The 17,622-nt window shown below is 50.1% G+C and overlaps 1 protein-coding gene across 2 annotated transcripts in view; it reads right to left on the bottom strand.

Annotated features, from left to right (window-relative positions):
- ADAMTSL3 (ADAMTS like 3) overlaps nt 1-17,622 on the bottom strand; it is a 137,785-nt gene that overhangs the window by 75,839 nt on the left and 44,324 nt on the right. For both annotated transcript variants that reach the window (XM_036013173.1, XM_036013174.1), the window contains exons 3-5: nt 16,466-16,593; nt 9,834-9,879; nt 5,332-5,568 (exon numbers count right to left, since the gene is read on the bottom strand). In XM_036013173.1, coding sequence (XP_035869066.1) covers nt 5,332-5,568; nt 9,834-9,879; nt 16,466-16,593 — 411 coding nt within the window. The remainder of the gene's footprint in view (nt 1-5,331; nt 5,569-9,833; nt 9,880-16,465; nt 16,594-17,622) is intronic.

Here is a 17,622-nt window from a genome sequence, read left to right as displayed (position 1 = left end):
AGGGCTGAGGAAAAGCTCCAAGGACGTGTAAGCAAGAGCCTATGATGACAGGCACTTTCCAGCCCGCACAGCGCTGTCAGGGGGAAAGAGTGTACGTCTGCGCTGGGTGCCTGCACGTGGCGAAAGCTACAGACGGAAGCCTCGCGGAGCTCACCGCGGAAGAGCTTGAGAAGTCAGAGGCGTCTGAAAATAAGTGCCCCACCCTGGGCCAGGAGAAAAAAAACTGGAGAAGAGACCATATTACTCGATGAGCAGTTGAATCCAGCGACTTTTAAGATACTTTCATCCTGATGACATGGTTTTATAAAGAGTAATAAACTATTAAGAGCAGTAGCCGATTTTTATTGAACGCTTGCCACGAGGCTGGCCTTGTGCCAGGCTCGTCATGGACAGTATTTCACGGAATCCTCCCAGCCACCTTGTAGTGGGCGTGATGCCTTTGATCTGTTTTACAAACAAGGCTTCTGAGTGGGGCTGAGGCTGAGTGACTTTTTGACATCACACAGCCAATATATCATGTCAGCGGTGGTTTTTATTTTTTATTTATTGATGAGAGAGAGAGAGAGGGAGAGACACCTGTTGTTCCCCTTATCTCCACATTCATCAGTTGATTCTCATATGTGCCTTGACTGGGGATCAAACCTGCGACCTTGGCGTGCTGGGATGACACTCTAACCAACTGAACTACCTGGCCAGGACCACTAATGGTTTTAAAACCCAAATCTTAGCCCTGGCTGGCATAGCTCAGTGGATGAAGCTCGGGCTGCAAACCAAAGCATCGCAGGTTCGATTCCCAGTCAGGGCACATGCCTGGGTTGCAGGCCACGGCCCCCAGCAATCGCATATTGATGTTTCTCTCTCTCTCTCTTTCTATTTTTCTCCCTCCCTTCCCTCTCTAAAAATAAATAAATAAAATCTTTAAAAAACCCCACCAAATCTTAACACTGTGTCACCCCTCCCCCACCCTTTCAATCAGCCCATGGACCTCAGGGAAGCCAGTGACAGGGGCCATGACATTAACATCTACAAGTACATGTGGAACAACTTAGGAGTGATTGGTTTTGGAAACACGCTTGGAAGGCTGGGATTCAATAACTGAGTAACTCGTGTCCATGCACTCTCTCCAGCGGGAGTAACAATCCCCGATTCAATGACAGACACACGGCTCCCCAGGCCAAGCTCTGTCCTCACACACCGGGGACCCCGAGGGCTTCGCATTTCACCAGAGCGAGCGAGCGCGGCCCTCTCTCCCGCCGCCACCCAGGAAGGGTGCGGGCCCCGGGGGTTAGGAAGGGCTTGTTCTGAAGAGTGTTTTAGGGCCTTGCGAGATCTTGGGCAATCGAACACCTCCCTGAGCTCGTGTGTTTGTTTCGTACTTTTTTTTGAAGTTACAGTTCATCCAACTCTCACAGCCAAAAAAAGCATGTGGAAACATCACAGAAAAACAAGGGCTGAAAAGGAGGTCTGGCTGCCCTCCCATTCAGAGCGTAGAAGCCAGGACGGCCTTGAACCTGAGAAACTACTGGATTCTGGCTCTGGGGTCCCCTCCTTGTCAACAACGAGCAACTTAACTGCCCAAAGTAAAAAAAAAAAAAAAGTAAAAAAAAAAAACTGCCTGAAGTGTTTTCAACTCCTGTGGCACCTCCCCGAGTCAAGATCTCTAATTATAATGATTTAAAAACCACGAGTGAACAACTTTATCAGTGAAATGTATTCGCATCCATTAAACAAGAATTTCCATACGGCCAGGCACGGCAGAGTGTAAACTAATAAGACAAGATTTGTATCCTACAGTGCAGTTAATGAGACAGGCTCCACAAGACTGGAGACAGCCTCTGCAAATCTTCAAAACATATGAGCCGCGCCTGCAGAATCCACGCTCATATATAAATCATCACTTCGGCTGAGGGTCGCTTCACAGTTCCTGCCGACGATGTCCTAATCAGCTAAAAATAGTGTTTAAAGAGGAGACATTCCTCCAAATTCAGCAATATATGAAATTCCTAAATAAGTCCACTTTAATCCTCCAGGAAGCAGTTTTTGTTTTTTTTTTTTTGAGTCAAGGCCTGCTTGAGATCTCTGAAAACGGGCTTCTACGTTAGAAAAAAAATGCTATCACGAACAGGGATATATGGAGTTGTGGTTTCCAGCCCCTGGCAGGAAAGCCCCGCCCCCTCAGGCGGTGGGCGTGGTCAACGGCTATCACTGGCCAATGAGATACGAGTCTGCACATCTGCACCTCCGTAAGAATGGGGGTGCTTGTATGAGACACATGACCCCACTCTCAGGGCCCGTAGTTATTCCGTAAAACACGTGGGTCTCAGACGTTCGAAGGGCAGCGGCCCCTGCTGACCTACGCTGGAGGAGCAGCATTAGCCGGAATTAATCATTCACCGGTTCAAAACCACTGAGTTTTCGGGGCTGCCGGTCACTGCAGGAAAACCCAGCCTGCATTAAAGGGGAGCATGATTTAATCTGTCACAGATAAAGCAGGGTCGTTAACAGCTGGGTGTTGCTTTAACTTGGATGTTTCACATCCAGACACGGATTGCTGCCTCTGGGGACACATAGAGACCCTGACGTGTTTATGAGTAGTTTGGGTGATAATGGGAGGTGGACTGCGGTTCACCGGCTGCACATGCGGCCCCTGCCACGTGGGAGCTGACAGTGGGGGCGGCTGTGCCTGTGTGGGGGGCGGGGACGGGGTATGGGGACTCCCTGTCAAAGCTTCCAGTCAATTTGACTGTGAATTCAAAAAATCAACTCTATTTTAAGGAAAGGCAAGGAAGGGGAGTGGAGAGTTCCGGAACAACCTGGAAAGACAGCCAGGGTCCTGGTTTTGCCATCAGGGCACTGATGGGAGCCCTCGAAGGGTTCCAGGGGGAGGAAGGACGAACTGATGTGAGTTTCAAGACAGTCGTGACGGAGCTGCAGAGATGACAGGGTCAGCACTGTCCCCGTAACTGTGCGTGGTGACAGGTGGTCACTAGATTTACTGCGGTGATGGCTTTGTGAGTCATATAGATGTCGAATCGCTATGTGGTACAGCTGAAACTAACACGATATTGTATGGCAACAAAGGTCACAATAAACGAATAAAAATAAGGAGCATATTTCTCAGCCAAAATCAGCAGTCACTTTGGCTGTGGTGCGAGAGTGGATCTCGGAGGGATGGAGCGGAAGCTGAGGCATCGGGACAGGAGGGTGCTGACGGAGTTTAGGCCAGGACGGCTGGTGAAGGCTCGGACTAGGATGTCTGTGGTGGGTTCAAACTAGACTTTGAAACTAGACTTGATGGGACTTGGCAGGGGATTAGACGTGTCCATCGAAAGAGGAGAATCCAGAATTGAAACAGTGCAGCCAAGAGGGGGGCCCCAAACAGGGACTCAGAATAGGGTCCAGAACTCAGGGTGTCTAGGAAATGTTATAAAGACATACAAGATGCCCTCACCCCTTCCCCCTACAGGTGTGAGTTGGGGGAAGGGACACATGGAGCAGGAACAAGCAGGCCTTTTTGCATAGCAACAGCTTTGCAGCTAACCTCTGGCATGGTTATTTAGCATATCTGTAGCCTTTAACTGTTTGCATAGATAATGTTAAATAGCTGTGGCCATGCTTTGAGCCAGGGAAAAGGGAGTGACTTCCACCCAAGATGTAACTGAGGGGGGGCAGCTCCCCCTGGTTACAGTGCCTGTGTGAGAGCTTGGAGGTGATTGACTCCACGCCATGGGGCCACACCTGCCCAGACTCACTATGGCAGCCCAGTAAAGCTGGAAGGATATGGGAGTGCTGGCAGGTGTAGCCCGATTGTGGGAGGAGTTGGAAATGGGGCTGCAGAGGAAGATTGGCACAGGGATTTAAACCCAGATGTGGCAGCCATTAAGGAGAGAACCATTCAGCTTTGGCCAGAGTGGGGACTCCCCTTCCCCACGACTTTGCCAGGGAGAACCACGTAGCTTTGGCAGAGTGGCAACCCCCAACCTGCAGCTTTGCCGGGGAGAACTACACGGCTTGATCCTGGCCAACAACACAGCTGATGGTGTCGGGAGCCTGAATCTACTTTTCCTGAGATACGGTACCCACATTAGGGCCAGGGGGAGAAGGAAGGACTGTGTGCGTCTGTGGGTGTCCTAAAGGACTTTGATACTTTAATGAAGACATTAGGTCAGTACTTTTAGTCTGTATAACTTTAAATAAACATTTCCTTTCCTTTTCACAAATCTCTGGCATTGAGAGAGATGTCTTTCCTCTGGCGGCGGACAAGCAAACCTAGTGGGGGGTCCTTTTGGTAATAGTATTGTCAGGATGGGCAGGGTAGGACAAGTGGATCGTCCTCTCCCCCCACCCTGGTCCCTGTTCTGTGACAGACTGACTCTAGAACTCTGCGATGAGCGACTGGAGTTCACTTTCTGGATGAAGGAAGGAGAAGCTAGTCTGAGGGGCAAGATTATGGTTCACCTCTGAGCCTGACATTTTAGTGGGCGGTGAGGTCGCTCGCTTGTTGTGGTTGCTTCCGTTTCTGATATGAGCGTAACAGGGCAGGTGGGATCCTAGCCACTCATTATTTTAAATTCTCCCCTCCCCCCACCCCGAAATTAAAACAATGGAGGTGAAATCCTCTCCTCTCCTGGCCATTCCCGTTCTATCTGAATACCCCGTATCCTCACACCGCGAGGTGACCGCGGTGTGGGGTTCTGCTTCGTCCACACTCATCGCCACTCTGCAGAGCCCTCTCCGAAAATCTCCTAAGAACACATCCATGCGCCTTGTCCGGCAAAGAAGTCACTGCTCCTCAAGACCCGAGCCGATGAATTCATTTCAGTGAAACCACAAGTCACCGGGCCCAGAGAACCAGGTAATATAATGTTCTCCTTCCAAAGCACTGGGTCTCCGAGGGGGGTCCCGGGGCTCAGCATCTCCAAGGCACTTGTTACTAAAAATGCGAGTGCTCAGGCCCCACCCCACGCCCACTGGACCAGAGACTCTGGCGCTGGGTGAGGAGGGCCCAGCTCACTGTATGTTAACAAGTCCTTCCCGTGATGCTCCTGAGCTTGCAAGCTGGAGAACCACCGGCCTGGACGAATCCCAAGAGGCCTCATATTGCCATCTTTTCAATCCTACAGTGGACAACAACTAAACTGTTTTAAACAAGCAACCCAACTTGGACAGTGAGGGCCACTCTCCACGAGGTTTTTGACATTACAACGCTGAAAAACAGTAGGACAGGCACACAGACCAAAGAAAAGGAGGAAAAGAATGTCTTTATCGAGTGGGCGTGGCGCCTCGGGGAAAGGGGGCGGGGCGGAGGGGCGGGGAGCAGGCGTGGCTCACCTGGCAAATGCCGCTGATGCACATGTCCAGCGAGTCCGTGTGGCAGCGTGTTCCGTCCAGCACCTTGGGAGCCAGCTCCACCACCACGTTCTGCCCCCGCGCGTGGCACTTGAGCGCGCAGGGGGCGGCGGGGTCGTTGTACCGCGGGAGCCACTCGTAGTAATGCCCCTGGTACTGGACGTCGTTGTAGGCAGAGCACTGCTGTGCGCGGAAGTCCTCGGCATCGGGGGGACAGTCCTACAGACGGAGACAGAGGCCACGAGCCTGTCACGTGGGCAGATGGGCCAGCGGCGGGGCGGAGCTTATCCACTGGGGTTCCGTAAGTAAGACCAGACCCCGGCCCCTCCCCCGCCCCTCTCCTGGGAGTCACCTCATCCCGTCTACAAGTTCAAAACTGCAGCCTGGAACCTGCACAGTCACCTCTGCAGGGGACCCCCTCGTGCCGGCCCAGCACTCGCCAGCCCAGGTGGGTTTCCCCAACTACCGCATTCTGCCGTGTATAATGCACACTTTTTTTTTTTTTTGCCCAAATTTTTGAGGGAAGAGTAAGGATGCGCATTTTACAGGAGTAGGACTAATTCCGGAGCTATGTAAATGTTTTTAGTTCTTTTATGTTTGCTCCTGCTTACTGCGTAGGCTCTAGCAAGCAATAATGATATCTGTATGCAAAATAGTGCCCTAGAATAGGATAAACAGTTTGGTTTCTAAATATAAATAAATAGAACATTGAATTAAATAATTAAAATGAAAGGGTTTTTTTTTCCCCTGCAACTTTGGGCCAAAAACGTGGGAATGCCATGTACACGGCAAAATACGGTAACGAAAGCATTCCCTGTGTAGATGTTCAGGTCTATTTTATAGGTTTTGCATCTGCATGTTCACACGCCTGGTGCAAGCGCTTTCTTTCTGAAACAAGGGGAACGGAATGCTTTTCACTTTTCCGGGTGACTCAGGGTCTCCGGAGGGAATGCGAGACCTTTGGGACCCATTTCCATGTGACGCATGATTGGCTCTACTTTGACCCGAACCTGGTGGGCTTTCCGAGACCTTGTGTTCCGTTGTTGTTTAATTCATCTTTCCTCCCTGGTTCCCCTGGGGCCCCCATCTCTCTCTCGCTGGGAACCAAGTGCTGCCTCCTACTGGTGGGAGGGTGGAAAGACACCGTGTCGCGTTTTCTCTCTGTCTACACTAGTAGTAAAAAATGTTTGTGCAAGTCTCCATGACGCAAGGAGATTTTAACTTAACTAATGACCCCACCCACCCAATTTTTCCAAAGCAAGAGGCTGATGGCAAAAATGTTACGTTCCTCTTCAACGCTGCGTGCAAACTTCCCAGTTCATGGGAACTAATTCATTGTAGAGAAATTTCCCAATTGAAGACAACAGATACAGAATGGCAATGTTATTTTATATTTTTTTCTTATTACAAAAGTCATAAATGTTCACTGTACAAATGTTGACAAGTGGTATCTAGTCAGAAAAAGAATAAATAGCAAAGACTCTTGTACCTAAATCTTTACAAAAATCTTTGGTTATTTTCCAAGGACAAATCTCTGCCAACAAAATTTCTAAGAAAAAGGGTGTGTTTATAGGTTTTAAAAAATATTGTGAAATAGCCCTCCAGGAAGGCATTATTAATTGCCAGGCTACATAAGTTCCCCTTTTCAATATCTTTTCTTAGTTTGGATATCATAATTTTATAAATTTTTTTCCAATCATTAAGTATTAAATAGAATTGTATTATTTTAATTTGTATTTTCTTTTAATTATTTAGGTTCAATATGTTTTCATGTATGTTTGCTTATTGTATTAATTCTTCAAAAATGTCTTCTTTTCTGTCTTTAATTTATCTATTGGAATGTTTGTTGTCTTATTATTTTTAACAGATAAAACTATTAAACTTCCCAGTGAAGCGATCAGCTCTCTGTCACTTGTATTGGAAATATTTTCCCCACTTAATTTTACTTGTGGTGCTTTGTGAAGTCAAGAGGTTTTAAATTTTTACGTCATCAGCTCTATTAATATTTCCTCTTAAGATTTCTTTTCTGATTAATGAGCTCAGAAATGCTTTCCCATCACCCTAAGAATACATATATACCTAAATGTATTTTTCTTGTTCCTTCATAGGTTAACAAGGATATATATTTTTAATTTTTTAAGATTTTATTTATTTATTTTTAGAGAGGGAAAGGAGGGACAAAGAGAGAGAGAGAGAAACATCAATGTGTGGTTGCTGGGGTTATGGCCTGCAACCCAGGCATGTACCCTGACTGGGAATCGAACCTACGACACTTTGGTTTGCAGCCCGCGCTCAATCCACTGAGCTACGCCAGCCAGGGCTTAACAAGGATATATTTAATTTATTTTTTGATTACACGTGACATACAATATTCTGTGGGTTTCGGTTGTGTGCAGCATCGTGACCAGACATCTGTATTCCTTATGGAGTGCTCACCCGAAGTCTCGTGCCTATCAGACACTGCACAGTTATTACAGTATCGTTCACTGTATTCCCTAACGGCAATTATATGTAATTCTTTGTTACACCTGAAATTTATTTTGATATATAATGTAAGGCAAAAATTTAATTTCATTTTTCCCCACAAATAACTATTAATACATTCTCAGCCAGAATTTTACATTTTAATTTCTACTAGTTCTCCCTTTTTCACTACTGGGCTTTTATATTTTATTGTGTTGATGCCTTTCGAAAGTGGTTCAAATCCTTTGTAGCTGTCCGGTAGGGACTAAATAACACATAATAAATAAACTTTCTTCCGAGACTAATTATATGAGTCTGCTGTGAATCATCCCGAAACCTTCTGTTGCTCTTATTTCCGCGAGGCCACACCCTCACCTCGGTGCCACGGGGGCCCGAGACTTCAGGTGGTGAGCACGCTGTAACGTGCACAGACACCAAATTGTAACGCCGTAAACCCGAGACTTGTCTAATGTTACCAACTGATGTCGCCTCAATGAAACAATAAAGAGTAAAGTCTAGCCCTGGCCGGGAAGCTCAGCGGGTTAGAGCATCGTCCTGATTCGCCCAGGCTGCAGGTGCGATCTCCAGTCAGGGCACATAGAAGAGTCAACCGGTGAATTCATCAATAGGTAGAACAACAAATCAATGTTTCTCTCTCTCTCTCTGTCTCTGTCTCTCTCTCGTCTTTCTGTCTAAAATCAACAAATAGAAAATTTAAAGATAAAAAAAGAGTAGAGCTTATAAACCCTTCGCAAAGCTCTCATTTAGAATGGAAGGGCAGATAAAGTGCTTCTCAGATAAGGTCAAGTTAAAGGAGTTCATCATCACCAAGCCCTTATTTTATGAAATGCTAAAGGGACTTATCTAAGAAAACAAGATAAAGAAAAGACATGTATAGTAAAAGGACAGCAAACTCACAAATATTAACAACCACACCTAAAGCAAAACCAAAATAAACTAAGTAAACAACTAGAACAGGAACAGACCCACAGAAATGGAGGGCACATGGAGGGCTAGCAGCAGGGGGGTGGGAGGAGGAGAGGGGGGAAAAGGTACAGAGAATAAGTAGCATAGAATGTAGGTTGAAAATAGACAGGGGGAGGGCAAGAATAGTACGGGAAATGTAGAAGCTAAAGAACTCATAAGTATGACACATGGACATGAACTAAAGGGGGGGAACGTGGGTGGGAGAGGGTATACAGGGTGGAGGGGAGAGAAGGGGGGAAATGGGACAACTGTAATAGCATAATCAATAAAATATATTCTTAAAAAAACCCTTCCTCAGGCGTGATTTTCTTCGGTCACCTAGCATCTTTCTGCTGGACACATTCCGTGGAGGGCAGGGCAGGTGTGTGGGAGCAGGAGAGGCCGGTTCAAGTCTGTGCTCTTCCTCTGTGGCCTTTGGAAATTAATCTCACCTCCGTCAGCCCCAGTCCCCTCATTTACAAGAGAGAAATAGCCGCACCTCGTACGCCTGCCAGGGTCAGGTGAGATGCTGCACATAAAACACTCTGAACTCCGGAGGCATTTAGAGGCCCTACATATCATTTCTATGAAATCAGAAATTATTTTTTTAACTAAAACATTTTTTTAAAATATTTTATTTATTTAATTTTAGAGCGAGGGGAAGTGAGGAAGAGAGAGGGAGAGAAAAATCAACGTGTGGTTGCCTCTCATGCGCCCCCTACTGGGGAGCTGGCCTGCAACCCAGGCATGTGCCCTGACTGGGAATTGAACCGGCAACCCTTTGGTTTGCAGTCCGGTGCTCAGTCCACCGAGCTACACCAGCCAGGGCTGGAAATTATTAAATACTTAACAAATTAGATCATGAATATGAAACGGCCTGAAAAGGTAGTATGAAATGGAAGGGAGGAAACATACCAAACCTGCTGTGGATTAAGCAAATATTCAGAATTTCCACAAAGGGAACCAAGAGACCATTAGCTTTACAGCACACATCACAATATTGTAACTTCACAATATGAATACATTAGCTTACATATTTTCATTGCAGAACTTACGTGATTGCTGCATGTCCTGTATCGGATATTCTGCCCTTCACAATTCCTACAGGAAAAAATAAAGGAAAAAAAGGAAAACAATGATTTCATTAAAGTGGCAAGCAGAAGGAATAAAAAAGGCACTGGTAAAACTTTTATGGGTGCACGTTACCTCTCAGAAATTCAAAGCTTAAATTCTAGGAAATCCCTTTCATGCGTCAGGAGGCTACAAAGCTTCAAAGTAGAGCAACTTGAAATAGAGAGTGGATTCTTTTATTTTTTAATTATATTTTACTGTTTACACTATTACAGTTGACCCAATGTCCCCCGCCCGCAGCTCGGCCCCCCTCCACCCAGCACCCCTCTTCCCTCGGCAACCCCCCTTACACCGCTCTCTGTGTCCCTGGGTCCTGCACCTGTGCTCCCCGGCTGCTCTGCCCTCCTTCTCTCTGTCCCCCATTGGTGTCCTGCTGTTATTCACACGCTGTCCTCACCTTGGGGTCCACCCACCCACCGGCATGCATGGGTAGTGTGTGTGTGTGTGTGTGTGTGTGTGTGTGTACTTTTTTTTTCTATGAAAAAGAAGGGGAAAGCCACCCGCAGAGGACAATTTCTCTTCCACCCTCACTGCAGGCACTAACCCATGGTGGCTGGGGACTCCCGGGGACTTCCCGTATCAGTATGGCCACCTGTCATTTTGTAATAGGACCTTCCCACATGCCAACCTCCAACTCCTAGTTGGCCTCGTACTTTTCAGTGGTTGCTCTAAGCAGGGCACGTGGCGGGCATGTCACTGAACCTCCGGGTTCTTCCAGACCTGTAGCCAGGCTTCGCCGGCCTTTGCCATGAAGACCAGAGAGGGGTCCTGGTTTCATGATTCTGTGCCTGTGTTTCCTTCTGATGCCTGAACACTGTTGTCGTTGTGCGTGTGTTTTAGCATTTGAAGTGAAAAGTGCAGTGTATCTACCCACTGGTGTTTCTTTCCATCGGCGTTGACCGAAAGCAGCGAGCCCTCTTGACGGGGATGCTCAAGGTTTTCATCCGTGGGCCCACGAGTGACTCTCAAGGGGATGATTTTGAGGACAGCTCTCGCTCCAAAAACAAGAAGCCCGTGGTTTTTGAGGTAGGGTTCTCTCCCACGGCCCAGGGTCTCCAGTCTTCCCTTAGACACGTCTCATGGTCCTGACCTTCTCTCGTGCTCCCGGGAAACCTCCTGCTGACGGAGCCCTCGCCGTGACCCAGTTTCCTCTCCCACAATGGTCGTTTTGTGTTTTACTGTCTGGGGCCCTTTTTGCCTCCCGCAGCCTCACCCTTCTCCCTTCACCTCTCACACCGTCCCCGGCTTCCTTTCCGTCCCTGCCGCAACACGTCTGTCCCTAGCCTCCTCCCGTCTGCTGTTTGGGAGACATGCGGGAGACAGAAGGTTCAGAGCAGGGAGAACAGCACGACAGCTCCCTCTGAACGCGTGACCCCAACAACAGGGCCAGTTCCGAACTGGGGCACAGACAAGGTGTCCAACCGTGTGCTCCCTCTCAGCGCATTCTCCTCACTCACGGTTCAAACATCTCCCTAGCCCCGGCTGGTGGGGCTCAGGGGGTTGAGCGCCAGCCTGTGAACCAAAGGGTCGCCGGTTCGATTCCCAGTCAGGGCACATCCCCAGGTTGTGGGCCAGGTCCTCAGTAGGGGGCGCATGAGAGGCAACCACACCTTGATGTGTCTCTCCCTCTCTTTCTCCCTCCGTTCCCCGCTCTCTAAAAATGAATAAATTAAATCTTAAAAAAAAAAAGAGTAGTTTCCTAGGTGATCTCAATCAGTTGGCCCGGTCTTAGCCTTCTCCAACGGTGTGCATTCCGTCTCTGTGACTTGTCATAGGTATACTGTTTAAAAACCTCTTCAACCTTCCATGAAGCTACACCCAGTTTTGAACACCACACTAGCACTGCACTGGGAGCCCGGCCGGACCACTGTGTGAGGGCAGAGAAGCCCTTCTCTTGGTCAAAGGCACGTGGCCGCCCTGCCCTGGGCAACAGCCCGAGGCCCGTGGCTCACTTTCACTGTGCTCTCTCCGTGTGCATGAAAGGAGAAAATAAACTACAGAACCAGTGAAAGGGCGGTTTTCAGCGCTCTGCTTACTTTGGACGAGCCCCAGCCGAGGAAAGCAGCTAATAGATTCGGGAAGTGATAGCCAAAAGCTTTTTGTATCACGATGACTTATAACCCTAAAAAGCTTTTGATTCTCGTTTCAAGGGGGGCCGGCCCATTACAGAGGCACCAGGCGAGGGGCCGCTCGAATCGCCCTAAACACGGGAACGCAAACAGTGTGGGGACTTCCAAGAGTGGCCTTTCCTTGAAAAGCGTCTGAGAACTTCAGAAGTGATTTTTCAGAGGCACATTCAGCGACTGCTTCCTCCTAGCTATTTACGTGGAAAAACAAAACTGCTTTTGTAAAAAGAAAGTTAACACTCAAAGAAAAGAGCCCTGGCTGGCGTAGCTCAGTGGATTGAGCGCTAGTTGCACACCAAAGTGTCGCAGGTTCGATCCCCAGTCAGGGTACAGGCCTGGGTTGCAGGCCATGACCCCCAGCAACTGCACATGGATGTCTCTCTCTCTCTCTCTCTCTCTCTCTCTCTTTATCTCCCTCCTTTCCCTCTCTAAAAAATAAATAAATAAAATCTAAAAAAAAACTCAAAGAAAAGGACATATCTGCCAAAGCCGGCTTATGGCTGCCTTTCCGCCCTGCCGTGTGGACCTCGGGGTGGTGGGCTACACCCACCACCGTCCCCCGTGTCCCAGTCGTGTGGCAGTACCTTGCATCTTGAGGGGGGAGCCTGCAAATCTAACCCTAGCGTGTACGTGTATCTCCAGTATAAACGCCACGGCAGCTGTGGCAGAGTGATATTGAAAGAGGCCCTTTTATTTCGTGAATCCTCCAAATATAAAGTACCAGTCTGGACTCACTCCTTCTAGAACTACCTCTCACGGTGAAGCTACTATAGACCAGGGGATATGAAGATTCACGGAGCCCTGGCCAGGTGGCTCGGGTGCTTGGGGCATCGTCCCATTCACCGAAACGTTGTGAATTTGATTCCCAGTCAGCGCTCTGCAGGTTCGATCCCTAGTCCGGGTATGTATGGGGAGCAACCAGTCAATGTTTCTCTCTCTCTCTCAAATCAGTGAACATCCTCAGATAAGGATTTTTTTTTTTTTTAAAAAGATGCATTCTCTCAAGTCCCTTAACAACTCAGTAATAAGATTTTTTAACCCAGCCACCTGGCTGACGCTTCAAACACTCCACTCCGCCTTGTCCACGCCGGCACTCACAGAGCCCACGGATGGGTTCCACGCCCGGGTCACGGCTTAGTGTGAACGCACGTGGCCACTTTCCAAAACCGGCATAAAAGGAAACGCAGGCTATCTGAAAGGGAAGGACACTGGAGTCCTAACTCCCGGAGCAGGAGCCTGCCAGCTTACTCTGGAAAAAAATTCCTTTGGCTCCAAGCAACGGAGCTGCAGAAATATCATTTCCAAATTTTTAATTTCACTCTGATTATGACCCGCAAGAGCTAATGGTCATCGAGAGGATATGAAAACGCGAGAACATCACGTCACAATTATGTATTCTCTGTGCCGTACAACATTCATCACACCCTGAAACTGAAGGTTTTTGAAGCTGTACGTTTAGGAATATATAAAAAACACATGTTGATTCCACATGAGGGTACATTAAAAACACGAATAAAATTCCGCTGGAGTTTACAGCACTATAATTTATTACATGCGCCCGATGATAGATCGACTCAAAAACTAGCGTCTTAAAAACGGAGAAGCATGTCTTTTAAAGAATAAAAAAAATGTATTAATTTTGTAAAAATAGTAGTTCACTTAAACCCGTGTTCCCCGTGGTTGGCGCCTGGCCAGGCTGTCTCAACTTACAAAGTCCTGCAGGAGAAAGAGCCGGGTTGGCAGGTGGACAGGGTGCCGTGCAAGAGAGCTGACTGCATTCAGGCATGATCAGATTCTGAAATAGCTCTGTCCATGGAGAACTAAGTGAGCAAAATAGCTGCATTCACCCGCCTTCCCGAACCGCAGAGGTAAAGGAGCACACTGATAAAAAGAGAAAGCCCCGAAAGGCACCAGAGTGCTTCCGAAAGCTCTGGGACAGCTTTCTGTTTGGCTTTACGTGGAAGCACCTCCGTGTTCCTCTGCCAAGAAAAATCAACCACGAGAACTCAATGTTTATGAAGACTTAATAAGTCTCCAGGCTGCCGGAGGATGAAAGACCCGATAAGCTTTCTAAGGAAAAGTAGGCTTCTTTCTCAGTTACCTCGAAGGACGTCCTAAATCACGCTGCAAGTTCTTCGCAGGAGACTGGGTGCCCGAGGCCAGGGGTCGCCGCGAAGGTGGGAAGCAGGAAAGAGGGAGTTATGAACACACCTGCTGCCCTTACTTTGAAATCATCCACTTTAACGGTTAATGCAGAAAAAATGATGGGACCGCCCCCGTTCCTTCCCGGAGACAGAGAAGGAGGGAGTGTCCACAGGTCTGCGATCATCCCGCACTTCCCGCACGGTGCATACCGCCACAGGACATACTATTTATCGTCTCACTATTTAAAAAAAAAAATGGTTTAGGAAGTTTTCTAGTCTCAGACATTGTCCAAGTGGAATGGCAAGGGGGAAGGGGCAGACTGGGGGGCTCGAAGACCTCAGCGCCAGCTTCACAACGCAGGCTACGGTCATGCGTGAGCACACTCCGAACACAACCCAAGCCCTGGGAAACGTGGGAACGGTCAGGGAGAGCTGCTTCAGGGGCGCCGACTCGGAACACCATTGGGTCTTCTTTGTGCTCTTCTTCTGGTCCTTTCTCAACCGGATGAAAACCGGACGACGCTTTGTCATTCCCAAATACGCTTTCTGGGCCCGTCTTCACCTGTCTCCGAAACACGCAAGTCTGAGGATCAGACTCGGGGGCCCTGCCTTCTCCCCCGGCCCGGCCCGCTCCGCTTTCTTTCTCCCTCGTCTCTCCTGCTCCGGCGCCTGGCCGTGCACGCCCCTGCCCCACCGCCGTCTCCTTCACAACCGACCGGCTTCAATCCCTCGGCCCAGAAGACTTCTGCATCGGGGCTGCCCAGTCCTGGATGCCATTTTTAATTACTTGTCACTTCGTCACACCCTTCTCTGTTGTGCGCCCCTGGGCTGGACCCATCAGTGGGGCCGGCTCTGTGTGAGTCGAATTCAGGGCTGTCCAACTCCTCACCCACATCCGGGTACCAAGAGGGTCTGGAGTTGGGGTCTCAGGCAGCGGAAGGACTTCGGAAGACTTCTCTGCAACAGCGATGCTGGGATCCCACCGCTGGGGGCACCCCACCGAGAACGGGGAGGGAGGGGGCCTCCAGCGGCTAGCCCCCAACCGAGAGGAAGATGAGGGCGTGTGTCCTGCAGAGGCTGCGGTCTCGCCCGCCCCCGAGGAAGGGGAGGGCTGACCCGTAAGCCGCAGGGGCCATGGACATGGAGGTGCTGTGGGCCCCGGGACTCAGAGATTGTTTCACGATGCAGGAGAACGAGATGAATGTGGGCCCCATGCAGGACAGCCCACAGGGGCTTGCCTGGGGAACAAGTTAGCCTCGAGGGGTAAGCAGACGCAAGCGGGGAGAAGCTGGGAGTCTGCCCAGCTGTCCGAGAGCTGAGCAAAGGGCCGCACACCCCAGGGAGGGGCTGCGAAGGGCGCATCTCAGGGGCGTGCAGGCAGCAGACTGGGCAGGATTGGGGGGGAGGGGGGGGTGTCTCGGGAAAGTTTCTCAGAGTGGTCGCACTGGAAGGAGCCGACGTTAACACCCTGAGCGCCTCGGATCCTGCACACCGCAGCCTGCTCAGGCAGAACCAACTCGCCTCCTGCTTCTCCTCGCCTGTTGCCCGGCTGTCCGGTGCGGACAGGTGCAGAGGAGGCGGGACTAGCCGAGGGGCCGGTCCCCGTCAGGAAGAGCAGGCGTCAAGTTCACACCCACACGGAGACCCGCCGCTCAGCAGAAGGACAGCAGCTTCCCTGGGGTGAGAAAGATCCCCCGGGGAAAGCTCACCTGACTGTAAAAGTCAGTGAGAGACCTGACGGACATGTAGCATGTCGGTTGCAAGACCATAGGATACGTGTAATCGTTCCCATAGTCCTGAATACAGTCCTCTAACTCCTTCACACAGAAGCGAGGGCACACTATTTTTTACACAACCAACGAATGAATGACACACCTTCCCCACCCGAGTCTCACCATTAAGGGCAAATTATTCAGGAAACCCCCCCATTCGGAGGCCACGGAGATGCTCAAGTGGGGCCTCCCCAGGTCCACTCTCCTAGCAGGAAACCTCTCCTTCAAGGGACCCAAGTCGGGGTGACTTCGGACCACTGGCCGGGCCGAAGGTCATGCTGGGCCGACCCTCCCTCCAGGCCTCTGGCTCCCACGGGCGGGGAGCCCGTGGCGATGAGTGTGGCCACACCCGTGCAAAGGAACACTCAGGCAGCAGACCGCACACCCATCATGGGTCCTCGCCAGGCGGCTGTCTGCCCTCGCCCCGCCCACCCCCCGCGCCCCGCCCCCCCCCCCCCCCCCCCCCCCCCCCCCCCCCCCCCGGAGCAGCGGGGACCACAGCCCCCTCGCTTACCGCCCGGTCAGGCACCGCCGCAGCGAGTAGGACGCGCCCCCGCCGCACGTCCGCGAGCAGTCGCTCCAGTCGCCCCAGGCGTCCCAGTTGCCGTCTTTGTCTTCATCCGCCCGGGTGTTCCTCGAGGTCTAGGACACAGAAAACCCACATACAATGCACAGTACAGACTCGGGTGCAGACACGCCCCCGACCTCCCCCGGCTTTCCCAGGGTCTCACTCCGAGCGGCTCCCCGAGACCGCAGTCGCCTACGAAACGCTTTGCTTTTTTGGAACGGCTGCATTCACAAGGGCGGTGCACCGGGTGGGTTTACAGGGAAAATCGGGGCGTGTGAGGCCTTCCCACCTGACAAAGGTTTTGTCCAGACGGCTTCTAAGCTCAATTTTAAGTGAAATTCTAGCATCCCAAAACTTAAATAAACTGCCTACATAGCAGTAATGTCCATTATTATTATTTTATCTATTTATTTATTTTTTTATAACTTACACAGCGAGGTCCCAGCTTGTACCTAACGAGTTCTCAGCCCTGAAATTCTGTGGTGCCGGCCGCCAGCCTGGGGTCACCTCCAAGCAAACCCTTTCGCAGAAGGGTCTGTGGCACCTCCTGAGGGCCTCCATGCCAGGGCTACAAGGTCAATAACACGCCAGGGGTCCAGGAAAATAGGGAAGGGTGCTTTGTGAGCGGGGTCTGGTTTAATATGTTTCCTGGACACGCCACCCCTGACGCCCACCAGCATTCCCCAGGGAAAAAGACGAAAGGGAAGTTCCGAGGTCAACACGTGTGTAGGTACACGCAGGTACAGGTGAAGATGCATCGCAAGGGATGTTTACTATTCAAAGTCACAAAGCTTTACGAAGGGACCTAAGGCATCAATAATCCGGGGATGGGGAGACGGGGGTGGAAGGGGCCTTCATCCTAAGTGGGTAGACCAACCCCCGTAAAATGTTAATTCTCTCCAAATTCATCTATAGATTTACAGCAGCTCCAACCAAAACCCCAAGGGGAGTTTTTCTGGAACCAACAGCGTGATTGTAAAGTTCATCTGGTGGAGTGAATGCCTCCCAGAGCCAAGAAGAAAAACTGCAGGAGAACGGAAATGAGGGAAATTGCCTCAATTAGACGAGTGTGGGGTTGGCCCGGTGACAGTGGCCCGCGGAGC

The sequence above is a fragment of the Phyllostomus discolor genome, chromosome 12 (genome assembly GCF_004126475.2).
Source record: "Phyllostomus discolor isolate MPI-MPIP mPhyDis1 chromosome 12, mPhyDis1.pri.v3, whole genome shotgun sequence".
Classification (NCBI taxonomy): domain Eukaryota; kingdom Metazoa; phylum Chordata; class Mammalia; order Chiroptera; family Phyllostomidae; genus Phyllostomus; species Phyllostomus discolor.
The sequence above is the reverse complement of the archived record's forward strand: the minus strand, read 5'-3'. Positions and strand labels throughout refer to the sequence as shown.